At 34.9% G+C, this 21,227-nt stretch overlaps 2 protein-coding genes across 9 annotated transcripts; both read left to right on the plus strand.

The window, feature by feature from the left end:
* The first annotated feature begins 3 nt into the window (after window positions 1–3).
* LOC149375074 (NADPH-dependent diflavin oxidoreductase 1-like) lies at window positions 4–8,987 on the plus strand. 5 transcript variants are annotated; one of them, XM_089590583.1, is made up of 4 exons: window positions 4–81; window positions 6,678–6,873; window positions 7,092–8,546; window positions 8,653–8,987. In XM_089590583.1, exons 2-4 carry the CDS (start codon window positions 6,782–6,784, stop codon window positions 8,873–8,875), a joined length of 1,770 nt encoding a protein of 589 aa, XP_089446709.1. In that variant the 5' UTR covers window positions 4–81; window positions 6,678–6,781; the 3' UTR covers window positions 8,876–8,987. The 5 variants fall into 5 exon arrangements, with proteins under 5 accessions (XP_089446709.1, XP_089446707.1, XP_089446706.1 ...); XM_089590581.1 differs by lacking the exon at window positions 4–81 and adding an exon at window positions 5,795–5,943; XM_089590580.1 differs by lacking the exon at window positions 4–81 and adding an exon at window positions 6,001–6,166.
* Window positions 8,988–9,582: 595 nt separating this feature from the next.
* On the plus strand, window positions 9,583–21,193 carry LOC106646680 (Equilibrative nucleoside transporter 2). 4 transcript variants are annotated; one of them, XM_089590320.1, is made up of 12 exons: window positions 9,583–9,768; window positions 10,070–10,474; window positions 12,756–12,806; window positions 16,949–17,069; window positions 17,180–17,261; window positions 17,350–17,489; window positions 17,557–17,702; window positions 17,777–17,862; window positions 17,946–18,092; window positions 18,164–18,457; window positions 18,544–18,752; window positions 18,831–21,193. In XM_089590320.1, the coding sequence occupies exons 2-12, from the start codon at window positions 10,378–10,380 to the stop codon at window positions 18,952–18,954; spliced, it is 1,497 nt and encodes a 498-aa protein (XP_089446446.1). In that variant the 5' UTR covers window positions 9,583–9,768; window positions 10,070–10,377; the 3' UTR covers window positions 18,955–21,193. The 4 variants fall into 4 exon arrangements, with proteins under 4 accessions (XP_089446446.1, XP_089446447.1, XP_089446445.1 ...); XM_089590321.1 differs by lacking the exon at window positions 9,583–9,768 and adding an exon at window positions 9,786–9,851; XM_089590319.1 differs by lacking the exon at window positions 9,583–9,768 and adding an exon at window positions 9,867–10,005.
* The last annotated feature ends 34 nt before the right edge of the window (window positions 21,194–21,227 follow it).

The raw sequence follows: 21,227 nt of genomic DNA on the forward strand, positions 1-21,227 counted from the left end.
GTTGGTGGTTGGTGCGGACACTCTGAAGACCGTGCACTACCTAAAAGGTGCATAGAGATTGGAGAAAAGTTCAGAGAAGAGGTGACTGAGCAACAAAGGCTGCGCATATATGCAGTTACTTTATTTCTCTTTTTTTATTAATTTATGTTAATTAAAAGTATTCTGTTATTCACGCGTGCGTTTGATTTCTGCAACTCTCTTTCTCTATATCATACTATATCTTCATGCATGCAAGAGCGCAATACAAACTAATTTGACAAGTAGGTACATTGACATTTCGGCAAAAAATTTGGAAATTTATACATACTAAAAAATCAAACTTAAAATATCTCAAAACTACAACTACTTTATAATAAATACTACCATAAATCGTCAATTGTTGGAAAAGGAATTCTATAGGTCCTTATCTCATCGAAATCAGTGATGTGATTATATTTTTTATAAACTGTTCACAAAGTTACCATTGCAAATGATTTAAGAGAAAAAAGGGAGCATATATATATGTCGCGATTTAGGGGGGGGGGTATATAAATTGGGTGTAATCCGCAATCGCCACCAGGGAGGCAGTTTAATTCGTTGAGCAGGAAATTCAAATATTCAATTCCCATTGGCTGATACCATCACATAACCTCTTTCATTGGTAAATTTTATACTTTCCGCTCAACGAATTAAACTATACCTCCAGCTCGAGTGTACACAATATGTGAGACGTGACAACGTTGCTTGACTGGAGGGGCGCTACTGTCGGTTTACTGGTGATGTGATCCGCAAATCCCAGCGTTGGGTTAGGCGGATTCAATATCGGAACTTTTTCCCTAGATCGTATATATAGCTATGGGTGTATTCCGCAAATGCTGCCAGCAGTTAAGTTACGTAGGTCGTGGTAACGCCGCATGGTCGGGCAGCGCTAGCGTCAACCTGTACTAACTGTCGGTGGGTTCCGCATGTCAACAAACTCCGAAATATCAGATGGCATGGGAGCGAAAACAGTAAAAAATATCAAAGTTTGTTGACATGCGGAACCCACCGACAGTTAGTATAGGTTGACGCTAGCGCTACCCGACCATGCGGCGTTACCACGACCTACGTAACTTAACTGCTGGCAGCATTTGCGGAATACACCCATAGTCCGCAGGCTAAGTATACGTCCTTAACCGCCTTTTTCACTAACGTTTAGAATAATGATTGAGACAATCAATGATTGTATCATGAGTTTTTGTATAAAGTTCAATTTATACAAATAAGTTGGTAAATATAGGCACACATGATTAATATTTAAACATTTTAAGCTGTATAAATATAAAACATAGATTCCAAATATGCATTATTACCGCTGGAATATGCTAACAAAACCAAATATCCGTCTTTCTCACCCAGCAAAATAATAGGTATCTGTATAATCCTGTATCAATTTATTGCACACATGCGAAATGTTCAATGACAGTAAACAATGACATAATTTCAAACTTTACTTTTAACTCTTCATTTCACACGTAATTTTACAATGCAATTGATAAATTATTATTCATACAAAAGTATTAATATTCTTATAGGAGGTCGATTTTCAGGCAAAAGATTATTTGTAAACTTGCCGTAAACAGCACAGCCAATGTCAACTTTTTATTTTCTATCTACACAACTAGTTGCGGCTGGTTTTAGCGTTTCAGATTTCTAAACTAAAAAGTGGCCCTAAAATTCTGAAGGAAAGCTATAGATATTTTAGGCCCTAGAGCCATGTTGTCAATTATAAACCAGCCGCAACTTATTTGACAGATACAAAATAAAAATTCAACATTTTCTGTGCTGTTTGCGGCAAGTTTACAATTTATCTATTACTCGAAAGTATAAATATATAGGAGGTCAATATTCGTATAAAACATACACTGCAAACTTGCCGCAAGTAGCACAAACATCGTTAATTATTTATTTTGTATCTATTTCAAGAGTTGCGGCTGGTTTATAAGTGACTAAATGGCTCTAGGGCTAAGCTGCCTAAAGCTCTCCTTCAGAATTTCAGAAGCAATTTTTGGCCAAAAAAATCACGACCGCTAGATGGCGCTGATCCTAATGATTATAACTACTTATAGAAGAGCCATTTAATCAATTATAAACCAGCCGCAACTCTTGAAATAGATACAAAATAAATAGTTAAAGATAATTGTGCTACTTGCGGCAAGTTTGCAGTGTATGTTTTACACCAATATCGACCTCCCTTATATTTACACTTTCGGGTAATAGATAAATTGTAAACTTGCCGCAAACATCACAATCATCGTTAATTATTTATTTTGTATCTATTTCAATAGCTGCGGCTGGTTTATAAGTGATTAAACGGCTCTAGGGCTAAGCTGCCTAAAGCTCTCCATCAGAATTTCAGAAGCAATTTTTGGCCAAAAAAATCACTACCGCTAGATGGCGCTGATCCAAATAAATATTACTATACTTATACAAGAGCCATTCAATCATTTATAAACCAGCCGCAACTAATTTGATAAATACAAAATAAAAAGTGAACATTGTTCGCACTATTGGCGGCAAGTTTACAATTTATCTTTTACCCGAAAGTGTAAATATAAGGGAGGTCGATATTGGTGTAAAACATACACTGCAAACTTGCCGCAAACATCACAATCATCGTTGATTATTTATTTTGTATCTATTTCAAGAGTTGCGGCTGGTTTATAAGTAACTAAATGGCTCTAGGGCTAAGCTGCCTAAAGCTCTCCTTCAGAATTTCAGAAGCAATTTTTGGCCAAAAAAATCACTACCGCTAGATGGCGCTGATCCAAATGATTATTACTACTTGTAGTAGAGCCATTTGATCAATTATAAACCAGCCGCAACTCTTGAAATAGATACAAAATAAATAATTAACGATGTTTGTGCTACTTGCGGCAAGTTTGCAGTGTATGTTTTACACCAATATCGACCTCCCTTATATTTACACTTTCGGGTAAAAGATAAATTGTAAACTTGCCGCCAATAGTGCGAACAATGTTCACTTTTTATTTTGTATTTATCAAATTAGTTGCGGCTGGTTTATAAATGATTGAATGGCTCTTGTATAAGTATAGTAATATTTATTTGGATCAGCGCCATCTAGCGGTAGTGATTTTTTTGGCCAAAAATTGCTTCTGAAATTCTGATGGAGAGCTTTAGGCAGCTTAGCCCTAGAGCCGTTTAATCACTTATAAACCAGCCGCAGCTATTGAAATAGATACAAAATAAATAATTAACGATGATTGTGATGTTTGCGGCAAGTTTACAATTTATCTATTACCCGAAAGTGTAAATATAAGGGAGGTCGATATTGGTGTAAAACATACACTGCAAACTTGCCGCAAGTAGCACAATTATCTTTAACTATTTATTTTGTATCTATTTCAAGAGTTGCGGCTGGTTTATAATTGATTAAATGGCTCTTCTATAAGTAGTTATAATCATTAGGATCAGCGCCATCTAGCGGTCGTGATTTTTTTGGCCAAAAATTGCTTCTGAAATTCTGAAGGAGAGCTTTAGGCAGCTTAGCCCTAGAGCCATTTAGTCACTTATAAACCAGCCGCAACTCTTGAAATAGATACAAAATAAATAATTAACGATGTTTGTGCTACTTGCGGCAAGTTTGCAGTGTATGTTTTATACGAATATTGACCTCCTATATATTTATACTTTCGAGTAATAGATAAATTGTAAACTTGCCGCAAACAGCACAGAAAATGTTGAATTTTCATTTTGTATCTGTCAAATAAGTTGCGGCTGGTTTATAATTGACAACATGGCTCTAGGGCCTAAAATATCTAAAGCTTTCCTTCAGAATTTTAGGGCCACTTTTTAGTTTAGAAATCTGAAACGCTAAAACCAGCCGCAACTAGTTGTGTAGATAGAAAATAAAAAGTTGACATTGGCTGTGCTGTTTACGGCAAGTTTACAAATAATCTTTTGCCTGAAAATCGACCTCCTATAAGAATATTAATACTTTTGTATGAATAATAATTTATCAATTGCATTGTAAAATTACGTGTGAAATGAAGAGTTAAAAGTAAAGTTTGAAATTATGTCATTGTTTACTGTCATTGAACATTTCGCATGTGTGCAATAAATTGATACAGGATTATACAGATACCTATTATTTTGCTGGGTGAGAAAGACGGATATTTGGTTTTGTTAGCATATTCCAGCGGTAATAATGCATATTTGGAATCTATGTTTTATATTTATACAGCTTAAAATGTTTAAATATTAATCATGTGTGCCTATATTTACCAACTTATTTGTATAAATTGAACTTTATACAAAAACTCATGATACAATCATTGATTGTCTCAATCATTATTCTAAACGTTAGTGAAAAAGGCGGTTAAGGACGTATACTTAGCCTGCGGACTATGGGTGTATTCCGCAAATGCTGCCAGCAGTTAAGTTACGTAGGTCGTGGTAACGCCGCATGGTCGGGTAGCGCTAGCGTCAACCTATACTAACTGTCGGTGGGTTCCGCATGTCAACAAACTCCGAAATATCAGATGGCATGGGAGCGAAAACAGTAAAAAATATCAAAGTTTGTTGACATGCGGAACCCACCGACAGTTAGTACAGGTTGACGCTAGCGCTACCCGACCATGCGGCGTTACCACGACCTACGTAACTTAACTGCTGGCAGCATTTGCGGAATACACCCTATGAGGCTCTTTTACCGTCAAGCTTGAATCAGATGGCGCCAGGGCACGTCGCGGCTGTCATGGCCGTCTCACTCACACAACATTACTTTTCAGTATTGTATGTACATAGGAAATTAAAGTGTAGTGGTAAAGCGCAATATTTGAAATTTTGAAATGAATAAGGAAGACAAGAAAGAATATTATGGGAGCTTAAAAGTTTCAGAATTGAAAAAGCTTTTAAAAGGGAAAGGAGCAAGAGTCAGTGAAAGAAAAGCAGAACTCGTGGACAGGTAAGCCATGACTTGGGAGCGGCAAAAATGTTGGTCTCCCAATTGCTTCGAGCCACTTATTTTTTTTATCACACTATCAGAAGGAAATTTAAATTTCACTTTTTTATCGCAGGTTATTACACTGCACTTCATTTTTCCTACTATCTTTAAACGTAAATGCAAACAAAAATTGTCTGCAAACAACAGCAATCATTTACAAAGGTTATGTCTTCTGCTTTGCTCATTACACAGATAGGCTCACGAACACAATACACAACTGTAAATTTGACGGTGTGTAAGTATGACAGCCGCGACGTGCCCTGGCGCCATCTGATTCAAGCTTGACGGTAAAAGAGCCTCATACCTCCAGCTCCAGTGTACACAATATGTGAGACGTGACAACGTTGCTTGACTGGAGGGGCGCTACTGTCGGTTTACTGGTGATGTGATCCGCAAATCCGCAATCCCGCCAGCAGTAAAAAAGCAGACGACGCGAAACTTCGTCCTATTTTGTCATTGTGCTATATATATATATAAATATATATAACGTAAACAAACACCGCAGACCATCACATACTATGCATCTTCCTCAAAATTAAGCTACTCGAAAATTTAGTCTGCTTTACTGCTGGCGGGATTGCAGATCACATCAACAGGAAATCGACAGTATATATAGGTATAGCGTCCCCTCTAATCAAGCAACGTTGTCACGTCTCACATATGTTAAGTATAACTGCAGTTGTGTGCATATGCACAACTGCTGCAGCGCTGCAGTCGGCTGCACTCTGCAAGCTGCATGCAGACGCAGGCGATTGCGGATTACACTCGCGTGTCGTCTGCTATGAGCTTAACCTATTTGAAAGTTCGGAGTTCGTTTCGAACCATCAGCTGTATTTTTCACAATTGATATAATAAACAATACTTACAGATTTCGATCAAATGAGCTGGACTCATACATTCCTTTTTTGCTGCGCAGCTTTTAGAAAAGGGTTATGTTATTGGTATACCGAACTATAGTTGTAGGTATCGTTTCCAAGATATTTTCTTATCCTAACTTATAACTTTATTTTCCAAGTTTTTGATTGGAAACTTTGTGTACGTACTTCATCGTGAATATTCCGAACTTTTATTTTAATTATCATGCAAAATTACCTTAACTGTAATAAGTATTAAAAAAAAATTTTTTTTTAAAGTGTCATTTAACGAAAAAGAAAAATAACCAGTTGAAATTAAAATGTGCAGGTAATATAATAATAATAACTCAAGCGAATGAATAATCAACCCAAAGAATAACTATTATACCATATTTACAATTTACACGTTCCTCTACTGTACTCTCTCTTTTTCTTTTATAAATAATCACGGGCCAAAAGCCAAACGGACCCTGGCTGTGTGATTTAACCTTGACATTTAGCAACAGAGAGAACTATATTTTATATAGTTCTACTATAGGCAGTAGTGCAAGTATAAGTAGTACAGTAGAACTATAAGAACTATGTACCTATCGTGTTTAGATTGATTGTACGTAGTTAATTTTTTTTTTTTCAAATGATGTAAGAAAAGTGAACTTTATATTTTGATGTAATGTTAATTTTTTTCCCCCCTTAGCCAAGTCACTCTTTTTTTAATTGAGTTTTCGTAATTTATGTGATTCCAACCTTCCTGACTTGCCATCATCATCTCAAGTGATAACTGAATAATGAATTTCAATTTCAACAAATAGATAAATCTTTGATTTGTCTTTATCTTGCAGGCATATAGATTACGTTCCTCATCTACCACACGTTACATCACACTCAAGTTTATTGTACCTTGGATGTAAAAAATTAAATTGAGGGCCAAAAATTAAACTTTGTAATGATGATTGGACCAAACATCACCATCCTCTATGGCAGTGAGACAGGAACTGCTCACGACATTGCAGAACAGATTTGGAAGCGCTCTAAAAGGTTTTACTTTTTATTTCACTAATCCATGTTATTAACACATATGGGTACATTGATAAGCGCTTGACATACTTTTACTGAATACACAGCCAAAAAGTATGTGATGTATATATTACATTACCATCATTCTTTTCAATTTTTCGTTGTTTTCTATTTAATAAGTTTTACATTTTAATGAATTTTAAGTGGTGAAATTAAAAATATCGTATCATTCCTTGTAGAAATGGTTTAAAAAGTACTGTTGATGCAATGGACGACTACAACATTGAAGAATTAGTAAATGAGAGAGTAATGATTTTTGTAGTTTCAACTGCTGGCCAAGGCGATACACCTGTCAATATGAAAAACTTTTGGAAGTTCCTCTTACGTAAAAGTCTACCACCTAACTTACTTGGTAAAATGACATTTTCGGTGTTGGGATTAGGCGACAGTTCGTTTGAAAAATTTAATTTTGCTGCCAAGAAATTAAATAAGAGATTAATACAGCTTGGTGCTACTGAACTTTTTCCTATTGGTCTAGCTGATGATCAGCATGATTTGGGAATTGATGCCGTTTTTGGGCCTTGGCTCCACAATGTATTTGACAGCCTGTGTTTGCAGTATGGTTTATCAAATAACAGTATTCTTGCTGAGCATGAAATTATTGAGAGATTCAATGTTACTGAACTTGGGGATGAAAAAATATTAGACGACTTAAAAAGGGACATTTATTTGTTTGAAGCACAAAAAAACAAAAAATTAATTGTTACTTTGGTAACAGAAAACATTAGAACCACCACTACCGATCACTTCCAGGATGTAAGACTGATTAAATTTAAAGTTCCAGAAGTGCATTATTCACCTGGTGACATTGTGTATGTAAAAGCTAAAAATTCTGATAAACAAGTTGATGCATTTTTTAATATTTTAAAAAGCAATGGTGTAAATATTGATCCTGACGTTGTGATACAAGTGTCGGAAAAAGAAATAAAACTGCCTATAGTTTTACAACAAAAATTAACGTTAAGACAAATAGCGCAGCAGTACTGGGATCTAAGTTTCAAGCCAAAGAGATCGACTATGCAAACATTGGCATCAATTAGCGAAAACGAGCTTGAAAAAGAAAAATTAATTGAATTCACAACTGCAACTGGTCAGGAAGAACTTTTTAATTACATAAACAGACCGAGAAGAAACATCGTCGAAGTTTTAAACGATTTCCCTTACACGACAAGTAAATTGAACATTAAGTTACTTTTTGAAATTTTTACTCCCATAAAGCCTCGTGCTTTCAGTATCGCATCAAGTTCAAAATTTACCAAAGATGAAGTTCATTTATTAGTCGCCGTTGTTCAATACAAAACAAAGCTAATTGAACCCAGGCTCGGGATCTGCTCAAACTGGTTGGCATCCCTACAACCAGAAGATAAAACTGTGTTTTGGATTCAAAAGGGAACCTTCAAATTTGATTACAAAAAGCCAATGATTCTTGTAGGACCAGGAACTGGAATAGCTCCATTTAGATCACTGCTGCTGGATAAGGCTGTACTGGATGGAGATTTGAGTTTATGTGTAGTTTTCTTTGGGTGTAGAAATAAGGAAAAAGATTATCATTGCGAAGAAGATTTTCGTATGCTAATTGACAAGTATAAGCTAAGAGTTTTCTGTGCCTTCTCCAGAGATCAACCTGACAAAATGTAAGTCAGTTTTAACGAAACTTTTTACTTTTATTCACTCATTCAGTCAGTAAAAAGGTATAAGTAACTCTCATCCCTAACACTTTTACGGTTTTTGTTTTCACAGATACGTACAACACATGATTCGACAGCAAAGTGAACTCTGTTGGGAATTTATAAAAAACGATGGTAAAATTTACTTGGCTGGTAGCTGTAAAAACATGCCAAGTGCAGTGAGAGAGGAGTTTGTAAACGTAGTCAAAACTTGTGGTAAATTAAATGAAGTACAAGCTGAAGACTACATAAGGACAATGGAGAAAAGTGAAAGATATCAATCGGAAACTTGGTAATGAGGCTGTAATGGGGCTTACGTCTGTGATAATTTTACTATTTTACTATCGAGAATTAGAAAGATATGTAAAAATTATTGTAAATTTTTTAAATATATATTTTTGAAATTTATTTACTCCTGATTCGCATCGATTTCCTCAAAGGCAATTTATACTTCGAAAAAAGTCGATCTAGTCTCTCTTGTCATTGATTAAAGCTGTAATCACGTAATCGCGTGATAATTATTAAATTAAATTCATGTAGCTCTTGGTCTGAATGAAAATTGTAGTTTTGTTGTATAAACTGGAAAAAATATTAGTATTAGTTATAGTATCACATTATTATTCGTAAACATGGAGTATTAGGTAATTCAAATTTCAATATTATCTAAGTTAAAATTTATTCGTTTGTTGACCAACTTTTCAAAAAATTTAAATACCGCGCGCTAGCCGTGCCAAGATAATTTGACTATATATGAAATATGGATAATCTGAACTAGATAAGATGGTTAGTGAAGCGGCGCCGCACGGCGTGGCTTCAAAAGATGCTTCAATGTATCTTCATCTATCAGATGAGATAAGGTGCACAGGTCAGGGGGGCGGGCCGGCGGGGTAGAAGGACACCACACGATTTGCGAATTGCGAATACATGTATTATAAATATATTTACATTAGAGAGTATATATATATGAGTATATGCATCGTTATTTATTGTCTGCAACTTTGCACTCTTTGCGATGCAATCTGCATCATTTATATTACTTATAAGGTGCAAACTCAAAGGAAAAAATACTTTTTTTAAACGAAAATTCGGTGTCAGTGGTACCGTTGCAATATAGCTGTATGTGTGCATATACGTATACAGCCAGAAAAGATTTTTCGGAGCAAAATCAAAGTATCGTGAAGTGAAGTCAGTAAGTATATTTGTGTGTAAAGGTAAAGATTAACTGAATAGTGAACGGTATAGCGGTATAGCGGCGACCGTATACCTATATAGGTGGGTATAGTAAAGTGAAATCACAAATTAGTTGCGCCAAAGTCGCCGTTCGAGAGTGCAGTTTACCCGCGTTAGCTGCTCGTTCGTGGGTCAGAAATAAGATCAATTAATTACAAACTACTGTACACGTAAAATGCAGTGGCACAAATAAAAAGTGGGTACTCGGCTACTCGCGTGTCGCTTTTCATTCTTATTGTTTTCCTTCCGCTCTCTTACAGCCACACGGGCATTCATTCGCCCTCCACTGCTCTCCCGACCTCGTGTGCAAAATTACAGGGAGAAAAAAGAAATAAAGGTATCTCCTGTCGGACGGGTCATCTCCACATCGACGTCATCTGCTGGTTCTAATGCTAGTTTTTTATATGTGAGGGAGAGAAACGGAAGTCTAGAGATTTCAGCAGAATAAAAACATACAAGTCGTATATATACCTATCAAGAGAGCGGTGACCGCGTGGTCTTCCGCTCAGCGGCATCCTTTGCAAAAATAAGACCAAAACAGAAATCTGCGGCTGGAGAGGAGGACGAGATGGCGGGTAGCTATACGAAAAAGGAGTTTGGCGTCGGCCCCGAGGAGCAGACTCTCCTCAAGGACTCCAATGGCACACGCATCGTACCCACCAAGGGTGAGTTTAGTTTGCATGACTACATACCTTATAAGTACCTAAGTATATCTATACCTGCTTCCTCCTGATGTATGGGACTATGGGCTCTTTTCTTTAAATGGTTCTTAGCCATATACATGTATCATCGGAGCAAGTTTCCCTCTTTTCCGCGCTCTCTTTCTCTCCATCCTGCCGGACACCTCTTTTTCTTGTTTCCCTCGTGTGCAGCAGCTTCTTTTCAAGTGGTCTGCTTCTGCTGTAACAAGCTTAAATACACACACACTCACACGTTGCATGTATATATATATAATCCCGTTGAGAGAAAAAGAAAGAAACGAGAGGAAAGTAGCGGATTCCTGAGGAGAACTTTTGTTTTTCCTTTTCTCCCGCCTTGCCCTTTTCTGGCCTCCCGCCCGTACTTATATACCTACTCACTGACGTGGTTCGTCATCGTCCTCCGAGGAAGAGAGACTTGATAGTGTGCATTTTTTGTCTGTTACTTTATTCCAATCATATTTTTTTCTTTTTTTGTTTGGATTGATTTGTTTGATAATTTTCGAGCAGCATCCCAGACCGAGTCCAGACGAATAGAGATCTGTTGGTAATTTCGAGCGAGATTTATGTCTTCTGTGTTGAGTAATTTAGATAAACTCGCAGAGTAAGAGACAGAGAGAGCATTTTATTTTTATATTTCATCGGAATACAATTTTTAGTCATTTGAGCCAAGGCAACTGTGCTCCATTCGAGTTGAAACTAAATATTTAAAGTGTGGACATTTTAATCAGTGCAATTGTAGTGCAGAAGATCTAAAAATTATACTAAATTTATGAGTCGTAAAATTCAAATGTCTAATGTAAGTCAAGGCATGCACACTATTACAATCTTGGATCTATCTTGAAATATCTAATCTGTTACATAATTATACTGATAACGTTTGGTATAAAATTTTCTTACGTAGAGTAGTCATTGAGACAAAAAATTCGTATAGACAAGAGATTAAAACGTTATTAGTGACCGTTTTGTAGCAAAGTAATGTAATTGCCGAAACATACAAAAATATATTATAGATGTGTTATTTTTAAGAAGCTGTTGATTAATTTTTTTTTTATTTTTAAGTACTGTTTTTCATCTCAATTACTTTTATGGATCTCTATGTGAGTATTGCCCACTGTACTGTTCATATCTGCTTTACACTACTCAATTTTCTTCATCAAGTCATTGATGCTTGAAAAATGTACAACTCAATAAGAGTTGCTAGCAATCAAAGTGCTGTTTTCTATATCACTTGTAATTCTTATTATTCACTGCTTCAATCAAACAAGTTCAATGAACTCTAATATCTTTGGTGTCTATTGCACATAATTTATGAACACGACTGTGATTGTTCCTTATTATTTTGCAGCTTCACAATTAAGGTTTATTTAACCATTTAACGATTGTAACATTTGAAATATTTAAATATTTTCATAAGTCACTTTCAAAACGTGAAGTTAAATTTTTTTTGACAATCGGGGACTGTACAATTACGAAATTCTGTTTCTTCAGAAGTTACACTTTGGAAAAAATCGAATATATAGGAAATAAGGCGATAATTAAAACGTTTGTCTATTCCGCAAGAACTAATAATGGGGGAAATTTCAACTGAAAGTACAATGAATGTAAAATTCTACTAATCTGATTCATTATCTGGAAGTACGAAATTTCATGGACATTGTTAGAACAAATGTATTTTTAATGATTATCGAGTTTTAATTAGTTTAATCTTGTATTTGTTGGAATTATCATAAGCGCATTTGGTATTAAAGGATGATTTTAATTTTGAAAAAAAAAAAAAAAAATTTTAATTTTATTTCAGAACATTGACGACAATAACAGTGAATAACAAAAGCTTTTATGAAACGAGAGAAAAAAAATTAAGACTATTTTAAATTTACTCCGTCCTTTTATGAAGAAATTTTCTTGAGACCGACGGTTTCCACGCTCATTCTTGAACATTGAGGCCTCTAAGACACGGGTAACCAAAGTGATGAGTAATTCGCTGTAGATGGAAAAAAATTTACACTGTTTGCGGGGGCAGATTGACATCTGTACACTGCAATTGCACACTGCAGTTTTAGAATTCCTGTACACTTTTGGTTAACATAAACAGTTGACTAACATTTCAAATGTACAACATAACATTTCGAGTTAAACTTGGTGAAAGCTCTATATTTCCGAGCCAATGGGTTTCAGCGCTTGACGAGGGTTTATTTCTTTTTGAAATGGAAAACAAAAATTAAATATCTATAATTGTATTTTTCAGAGCCACAAACGAAAACGAGCTATTACACTTTTAATAGTCCGGAAAGATACGGTAATTCACGATTTTATCATCATATCTAAAAAAAAAAAAAAAAAAAAAAAAAAGAATTCATTTATCCGTTACTAGTTTGAACGTCATTTTATTTATAACAAAATTAATTGCTACAAGGTTTTATCCGTTTGGGCGTTGGTAGTTGTTTACACAAAAAATACACACGCAATTGTCTTTGTGCTAAAAATATACCCTCGCATTTATCTTCGTTTGTAATAAACAAACATTTTTAAAACTGTTAAAATAAAACTTTGGTTTTTTTTTTTTTTTTTTTTTTTCTCGGTATCATTTAAAGAACTAACATCACGGCACCCTCAGTTTCATCCATAAAATTCCTTTGGAGTGAAACACGTCTAGAGAGTAGTAACACGTGATAAAAAGTCTGGACGAAAAAAAATATTCTCCGAACCGGTCTCGAGGGCTCCTAAAAAATCACGTCACTCGTGATAAGTATAAAGAAAAAGACCATACACATACCCTCATTGAGTCTCTATGGATTCAAATTATAAATCATCGTGAGAATATCAAACAACTTCTCGTACTGTCCCACCGTGAATGGCTTAGTGGTAACAATAATAATAATTATACACACCATTCGACAGTTTAGCTTCATTAGGAAAGTGTGTCTATGTGGTAGAAGAAGAAGAAGAGACGAATTATTATCAATTGAATTCCTACCGGCGATGTCGTGCTTCGAAGAAGGAGATACAGTATTTTCCAAGATAAACCGACTACTCTTTCAGTTTTTTAATGTTTTCTTTGACTTACGGATGAAGAAAAAAAAAAAAAAAAAAAAAAAAAAAACGTGGGAAAAGTAATCACGTACTCACTATCTTTTTTTTCTCCCCACATTACTCACTGATAATAATACGGATAAGCTTCGAAAATACTTCGAAGTTTGATAAAACGTAATACACATGAAAACTTTTCAATATGCAATTCGGTATATATTTAAACACTAAAAAAATACTTAAGTAGAAAAAGACTTTTTTTCGCAACTGTTGGTATACATGCATGTGTAGAAAATAAAGAAAATCCTTGATTGGGATAAGTTAAATTTTATAAGAAACGCTACTTTATGTATACCTTAAAAAAGAATTGAAAATTACAAAATGTCAATCTAATTGCGCGAAAAAAAATGTGGCAACGCAGCACCGCTACTATACTGTTCTCTGCGTGCAATTTTCTTAGCCTCAATCGTACATAGGTAGTGTCACAAATGCTTGCTGCGTTGCGACCTGTCCGTTTGTCCATGTATTATTCACAAATGATTTATCTTTGTGTATTATTGAATAATATACAATAAATATTTACTTTGTTATCGTGTATCCGCGAGATGATTCTTCTTTGATAAAAATGACGTATCGTGTAGAGATTTATAACATTACTTTTACTTACATCACACAACTGTTTGGTAGAAAAAAAAAAAAAAAACTCAAACTTACTGCTAATCACGTGTATTGATTTTTGCACTTGTAAAATCTTATTGATCAATATCAAAATGAAGGAACCGAAGGAACAATTTTATCAAATAAATCTAAATAATTTTTAAATCGTCATCCCTCGACAGTTGGATTTTCTAAAAGAAGCTATATTCATAATAAAAGTAATGCTATTACCGCTCATCAGTGCGTATTTTTATTATTAATATCAGTCACTGCTGCTCTTTTAGTTAGCTGTTTGACATCAATTAAAGAAGGAAAAATCACCATACGTTAAATGATATAGCACAGTTATTTTATCAAATATCAAACTCAATAAATGTACAATTTTTTTTTTAATTTTACTGCTTGATCGTATCGATCGAATTGCGTTGCCGTAGCACCACAATTATTTGTTCAAATGTGTTATTTTCCTGAAACTAACCGACTTTTAATTAACCTTAGCTAAAGAAAAAATTCTTGTACCGTTAATCGCTAAAAAATCACATCACTCGTTATACGACGTGATTCAGCAATGATAATGATTGTTAATCGTTCCCCGATTTATGCTCGCAAACGGACAACCTCACAACAAATAAACAACACTCATTGCCCGCAAATAGACGCGCGTATCCTTTTATCATCGCGTCTGCCGATGATTACACGCGCGTATATAGATATACACACACTCTAGCGTTGAAAACAAGTTGAAATCGTAATGGTTGAAATACTATCGTTGCACAATACACAAATAAAAACTTTTCGTCGTTGAGCCATTTCAAACTATATAAAAATACACGGGAGATAAAGGCGTGACAATTGCATTGGTTCATGTTAATAAATGAATCATCCAAAAAAGACTCGACATCTCATCGCCTGTGTACAAGCATTGTCATTTTTCTCGAAACCGGCATTTAAAACAAGTTAATCCTTCCCCTTAAATACCGGATGTATAAAATACCTTTAAAAATCATAAATGTTAAACGCGACTCAATAGCATGTGGTAGAAAGTACAAAGCTCTAAACATTTATATACGTAACGCAAGAGCTTAACTGTAACCGGACACACGTATACCTATATGCTCATACTCTTCCTCGTGGTGTATATATTTATGGTATAGCTCAGCTCCTGCAAAAGAATTACGTCGAACGTTACCGTACACTCGTGTTATATTATTCACGAGTCAAAAGAACTACGGAGCGTGACGAAAAGACCAACAAAAAAAAATAGAAGAAAACGCACCCACGCTTCCGGGTTGGGGGGGGGGGCAATTTTCCCTTGGGCTCGGATCAAAGTAGAATTTGAGAGAGTGCGACGAGTAAAAAATAGATCCATGCATTTTGCGTCGCTGGCGTGGGCAGAGTACGGTTTTTCACGTTTCTGGCGCTCAAGTACGTATATTGATTTCCGATGTCAGAATCAGGGAGCGTTCAAATTTCAGCCAAAGCCAAGAATAAATAGTTTTTTTTTTCTTCTTCTTCTTTTTTTCCAAATACTTTGCTTAGTATACAACTTTTTGTACAGAAATATAAAACGTATTGCACTGGAGACATTTTTAACAGTACTTGGTGTGTGAAAAAATTTTACAGCAAAAATAGTGCATTTGTATTATGAGAGAGAAAAAAAGAGTCCACACATATTCAAAGCGTCCAAGTGTTTTGTAATGCGTGAAAGGAAATTTTAATGTTATGAATGGTGACAAAGAAAAAAAAAATGCATAAATGTTGTTTCAAAGTATTTTGAAACCTATATACAATTTACAAAAGTGGCCATCCCTCGAAAATGAAAGAGAAAAAAAAAAAAACTTTTCGAAAGCGAGCAAAAAAATATTCCGAGTCTGAAAACACACTACTTCAATATTTAAATATACTCAGGGGAGACTCGCCTACCTACTTCCACGTAGAAAAAGCTACAAACTAATGTTATCTTCAAGAAAAGTTTCTCCATCCACAAAACACGATTAGCCCATAAATTCATATCCAATCACAAATCCTTAGCCATGATACATGTATTAGAATAACCCAGCGACCGGTTCTCCATACCTATATACGAATACATTTATTTCTTCGTAATCATTTCGTACCCGTCCATGTGGACCAAGAGGTGAGGCCCGAGGGTGGTCGAAAATTAAAACCAGTCGCAATACTCACCAAAATTGAGATACCTCGGGCCTCAGCTGTTGGGTCTAATATAATCACACGTGTGACACCCCAGCCCGTGGCAACAGTTGGAAACGTGGAGGGATGCCAGTAGTATCAATATATCTTAAAAGTTAAGCATTTTATGGTAAGACATGAAGCGCAAAAGTTATAGAAAATTTAATTAACACCAAGTGCCTTTTCATCCCATGTAAATCAAATTAGGCGTTTTCATATATTACAGCCGTTGAAAGTGTCTATCCAAACGGTGCGTCTGTATTGGCGTTTTGCTCTTACATTGTTGCTATTCATCTGATGGTTAAGCAGATGCAACGAACTTTTAACGACTATAATGCCAATTAAATTTACTACATGTTTTACGCTTCATGTGCCATCATAAAATGCCTACTTTTTTTCGATATTTCAAGTTTATCTACAAACTACGTGGATTTGGTGCCACTGGGGTCCCCCTCATCTTTCGCTTAATCGACACCGCTGGTATTATATCGTTTTATCCCCTCCAAGTTCATTCTCAGTGCGAAATGCGAATATTGCGAATAGACGTTTTGAAATTTTTTAAAGGTGCAGAACCAGTTCGACTCTCGCCTGGTTGGGAAGGTACCAATAGGCCAGACGACGAGCTGAACTTCAAAGGCGTAACGATGGACCAAGCCGATCTCGAGCTTAATCCTCCCAAGGACAGGTACGTGCTCGACACCTTATTAGTTTTCGATTATTTCAAGTGTCACGCATATTTTTTTTTTTTTTTTTTTTTTTTCAACATGCGCTAATTCGTAATTTTTGTTTTCCTAGGCTTAACATTATACTGTTCATTATGCTGTTGCACGGCATTGGCGCCTTGATGCCGTGGAATATGTTCATCACTGCAAAAAGCGTGCGTATTTTATTTTTACGTCAAACATTTTTTACAGCTACGTACTTGGTATTAAGGATTTTTTTCTTTTTTTTTTTTTTTTTTTCAGTACTTCGTCGAGTACAAGCTGTCGGAAAATTACACACACGTCAACTCGACTTATGCCAACAATTTCCTATCGTCCCTGGGACTTGGTGCGCAAATTCCCAATGTGATATTCAATTGGCTGAATATATTCGTCACTCTAGGGTAATTTTTCACTTAAAAATTTACATTAGTAGTTTAATAGTAAGTAATAATAATTTTACCATTTCAGGGGTGATCTGACGACGCGTATTGTGTGGGGTATTTTCATGCAAGTACTCATATTTATTTTCACCGTCGCAATGGCCATGATGGATTCATCAACTTGGCCTGGGGTATTTTTCTGGCTCACAATGGTCTCCATCGTTATCCTTAACAGTACGTAAAGATCACACCATTATCCGAGTCATTAGTTGGCACAATCATTATAATATGTTTTTACTTGTGTTAAGCCGCCAATGGAATTTATCAGAATTCAGTATTCGGTATGGCCGCCAAACTTCCAGGAAAATATACTGGAGCTGTAGTTCTGGGCTCTGTAAGTAATGGATTGTCCTGCAGCTCGAATTAACTAATCGATCAAATTGTTTCGAATCCAACTAATCATATTTATGCTTTTAGAATATTAGTGGAACTTTTACATCTGTTGTTAGTTTATTGGCACAATACTTTGCGCCGAACCCGCGAACTTCGGCCATATATTACTTCATAACAGCGCTTTTCGTACTGCTAGCCTGTTTTGATACATATTTTGCTCTTCCGATCAATGTAAGTTGCTTTCACGTTACCATATTTAAAAATTTTGTCAATCACAAATTGAGCTTAACTTTCTTTTTTAGCGATTCTATCGTTATCATCAGTACCTATACGAGAAAGAGTCAAAGAAGAAATCAGAGTACTCGTCAAATAGGCCTCCACTCTGGAAGGTATTCAAACAATGTGCCCTTCAATGCTTCAATGTATGGTTCGTCTTCTTTGTCACCCTCTCTATTTTTCCGGCTGTGCAATCCGATATCCGAAAATCGAATCCGGACTTTATTGTACACGAAGATTACTACCCAACTCTCATGTGTTTCATGACATTTAACGTCACTGCCATGTTGGGTAGCTATTTGGCTTCACTGTTCCAATGGGTATGTTGCGAAACGTTTATCATTATCGCTTTTCAAATTTTAATTCGAGGGTGTGTATAATAATAAACTGATTCTTTTGTTTTTAGCCCAGTAAGAAGTTTGTCATCTTACCAATTTTACTTCGTGCTTTCTTCATACCGCTATTTTTGGTTTGCAACTACCTACCCAAGGATGTGACAGCGAGCCAACGCCATTACATTTTAATCGATGACGATTGGACGTTCTTCGCCATTGCTGTGGCGATGGGAATAACCAGCGGTTACTTTTCGTCCATTTCTATGATGTATTGCTCCAGGTACAAAAGCGATTTTTAATTTAAAAAATCACCCTCAAAGGTTGAATCGCTGAATTATTAAACATTTTTCCGTTTTAGTTCCGTGGAGCCTCAGTACGCATCGACAGCTGGTATGTTCGGTGCGGCCTTCCTGATAACGGGTGTCTTTTCGGGCATCCTGTTTTCCTATGTGATGCCCATCATCGTTAAGACGTTTGGTTAAATCACAATGTAGCACGCAACAGGCAGGGTAACAGCAACAAATCTCAAGGAGCTCAAAAACAAAACGACCGCACGAGAGCTGTTCCACGGAAGAGAAAAATGATAAGGTAAAAATAAAAAAGGACGTCGCTGTGATGCGATATCAAAGTCAGTCTGGTTTCTTCGCGTGGCCTCCTTAAAATGTCGAGCTTCGAAGTAGAAAGAGAAAAAAAAAAGATCGACAAAAGTCGTTCTCATTATATTGTCGTTATTTTTTAAAGCTTTTTGAAATACTAGCACCGAGATAAACTGAGATAATTGGAGATTGCATCGTAGATCAGTACCATTTGTTGAAGATATAGTAAAATTGTTGAATGACGGTATGCGTGAGATAATTCTGATAATTCTAGAGTCTAGAGTCTTATCGATTTTTACATATTCTTATGTAACGGCAAGCGTATGTAATAAGGAAAATTAAAAATTGAAAGTCTGAGCAGTTATTTGTGCAGATGTTTTTTTTTTTTTTTTTTATTATGGAGCAAAAACGCTTAACAGAATTACGAACAATTATTTTATTACGCTTTTGAATAAGGTATTACGTGCGATGTAAATTGAGATCTTTATGAAATAGTTGATGATTTTTTACTATTTTAAATATACTGGACTTGGTATGAAAAAAAAAAAAAAACTTTTATTGGGTTAAATTTTTCTGTTACCCATTATAGAGTTTTAATTGCGTAGGGTTAAAGAAAAAAGCTTTTACTCGATGAATACTGAAGCAGCTGGACCAAAAAGCCTTATAAATGTAATAAATAAAAAAAAAACCAGCATTGTTATTTTAAATAAAAATCAAACTATAGCCGCTTGGTGAGCACATGTACATTATAATGCAAATGTAAAGATTTGGTAAATTGTCACTCAAATTTTGAATTTTGTAATTAATCGAAGAAAAAAAGAAATTTAACTGAAAATACCGCAAATACATCGCTGCCATAGACTTGACGCTTATTCCGTTAAGCATAGCAGACAATTTTATTACGAGATTATTGTAATACCGTTTTTATACTGTCGTTTTTATCTTTATACATGATTATTATTTTTTTAACGATTTGCGGTACATGTTACGAGTTGTAACATTCAGTACAACTATATATGACATAAACAAAATTTTTAGCACTTTGATTGTTACTTAAACTTTTACACTTTTCATTTTAATATTTGAAAAAGTTTTACATAAGTATATTCTTATATTTATACACAAGCTTCTCTTTGACAATCATGTAAAAACTTTTTTCTGTTTTTTTTAAGAAATTTATTTCTGTTTCCACTAGATTTTTCATTGTTGTAGTTTTAGTGTTCTTTTTTATCTCGATAATTTCGCTTTGATTTTTCAATCATCTTTTTTTTATGCTTGTTTGAAAAATCACTTTTTATACCATATTCCAACTAACGACTAGAGAATAATCAAAAAATTTTAGTAAACATTTACATTTAATTCTTTAAACTAAGCATGCAAATTTATTTCCAACTCTATCATCACTCAATGACGAAAAGCTGGAAGAGAAAAAATCAATTACTCATTTTGTAAGATAGCTTTTGTTTTCTTCATGAGTATTCAATAAAAAAAAAAATTTAATTTTTAAGAATTGAGATACTTTTTTAGTTTCTCATACTTAAAAACAATACTATGTATACAATTTTTTGCCTTTGTATGTATTATATACAAAAGACAAAGGTTTATTAACAATGTCATTGTAATTTTAAAATACACAAGACAAATTTTTTTTAGCGATACTGCATTAGAAGCTGTAGAATTAACTCATCATTTTGTAGATGGACAATCCTTTTTAATAAGCAATGCAGACAATAAATTCTGAAAATAAAAACATAGAAATAAAATTGTATTTTTATACATCAATTCGGTGATCAAGAAGGTTCTTGACTTGATAAATAATGATTTTTTGCTGTCTTTAAACAATTTATTTTTGCATCATATCACCAAAGAGCCAGCAAATTGTGTTTCACTGCAAAATTCAAGGAAACTGCAGCTTTCTGAAAAAGACTTTGTTTTTTTTTTTTTTTTTTAGTAATTTTTAGAAGTTAAGGTGTTTGTTATCAAATTTCAATAAAGATTCATCTATTACGATTGAAATACGTGCAGTATGGACAAGTGTCCAATTTTAAGCGTGCGTTAACACATTTTATATGTAATTTACGCTATTTCCATCCTATTAAATAGATAAAGTCGTTGAATAAATGATGTAAGGATCAAATCTCAACAGGCGTTCTTTTTTT

Source organism: Copidosoma floridanum, unplaced genomic scaffold (assembly GCF_036245765.1).
Source record: "Copidosoma floridanum isolate Cflo_tuat_1 unplaced genomic scaffold, Cflo_Japanese_pri ptg000012l, whole genome shotgun sequence".
In the NCBI taxonomy this organism is placed as follows: Eukaryota; Metazoa; Arthropoda; class Insecta; order Hymenoptera; family Encyrtidae; genus Copidosoma; species Copidosoma floridanum.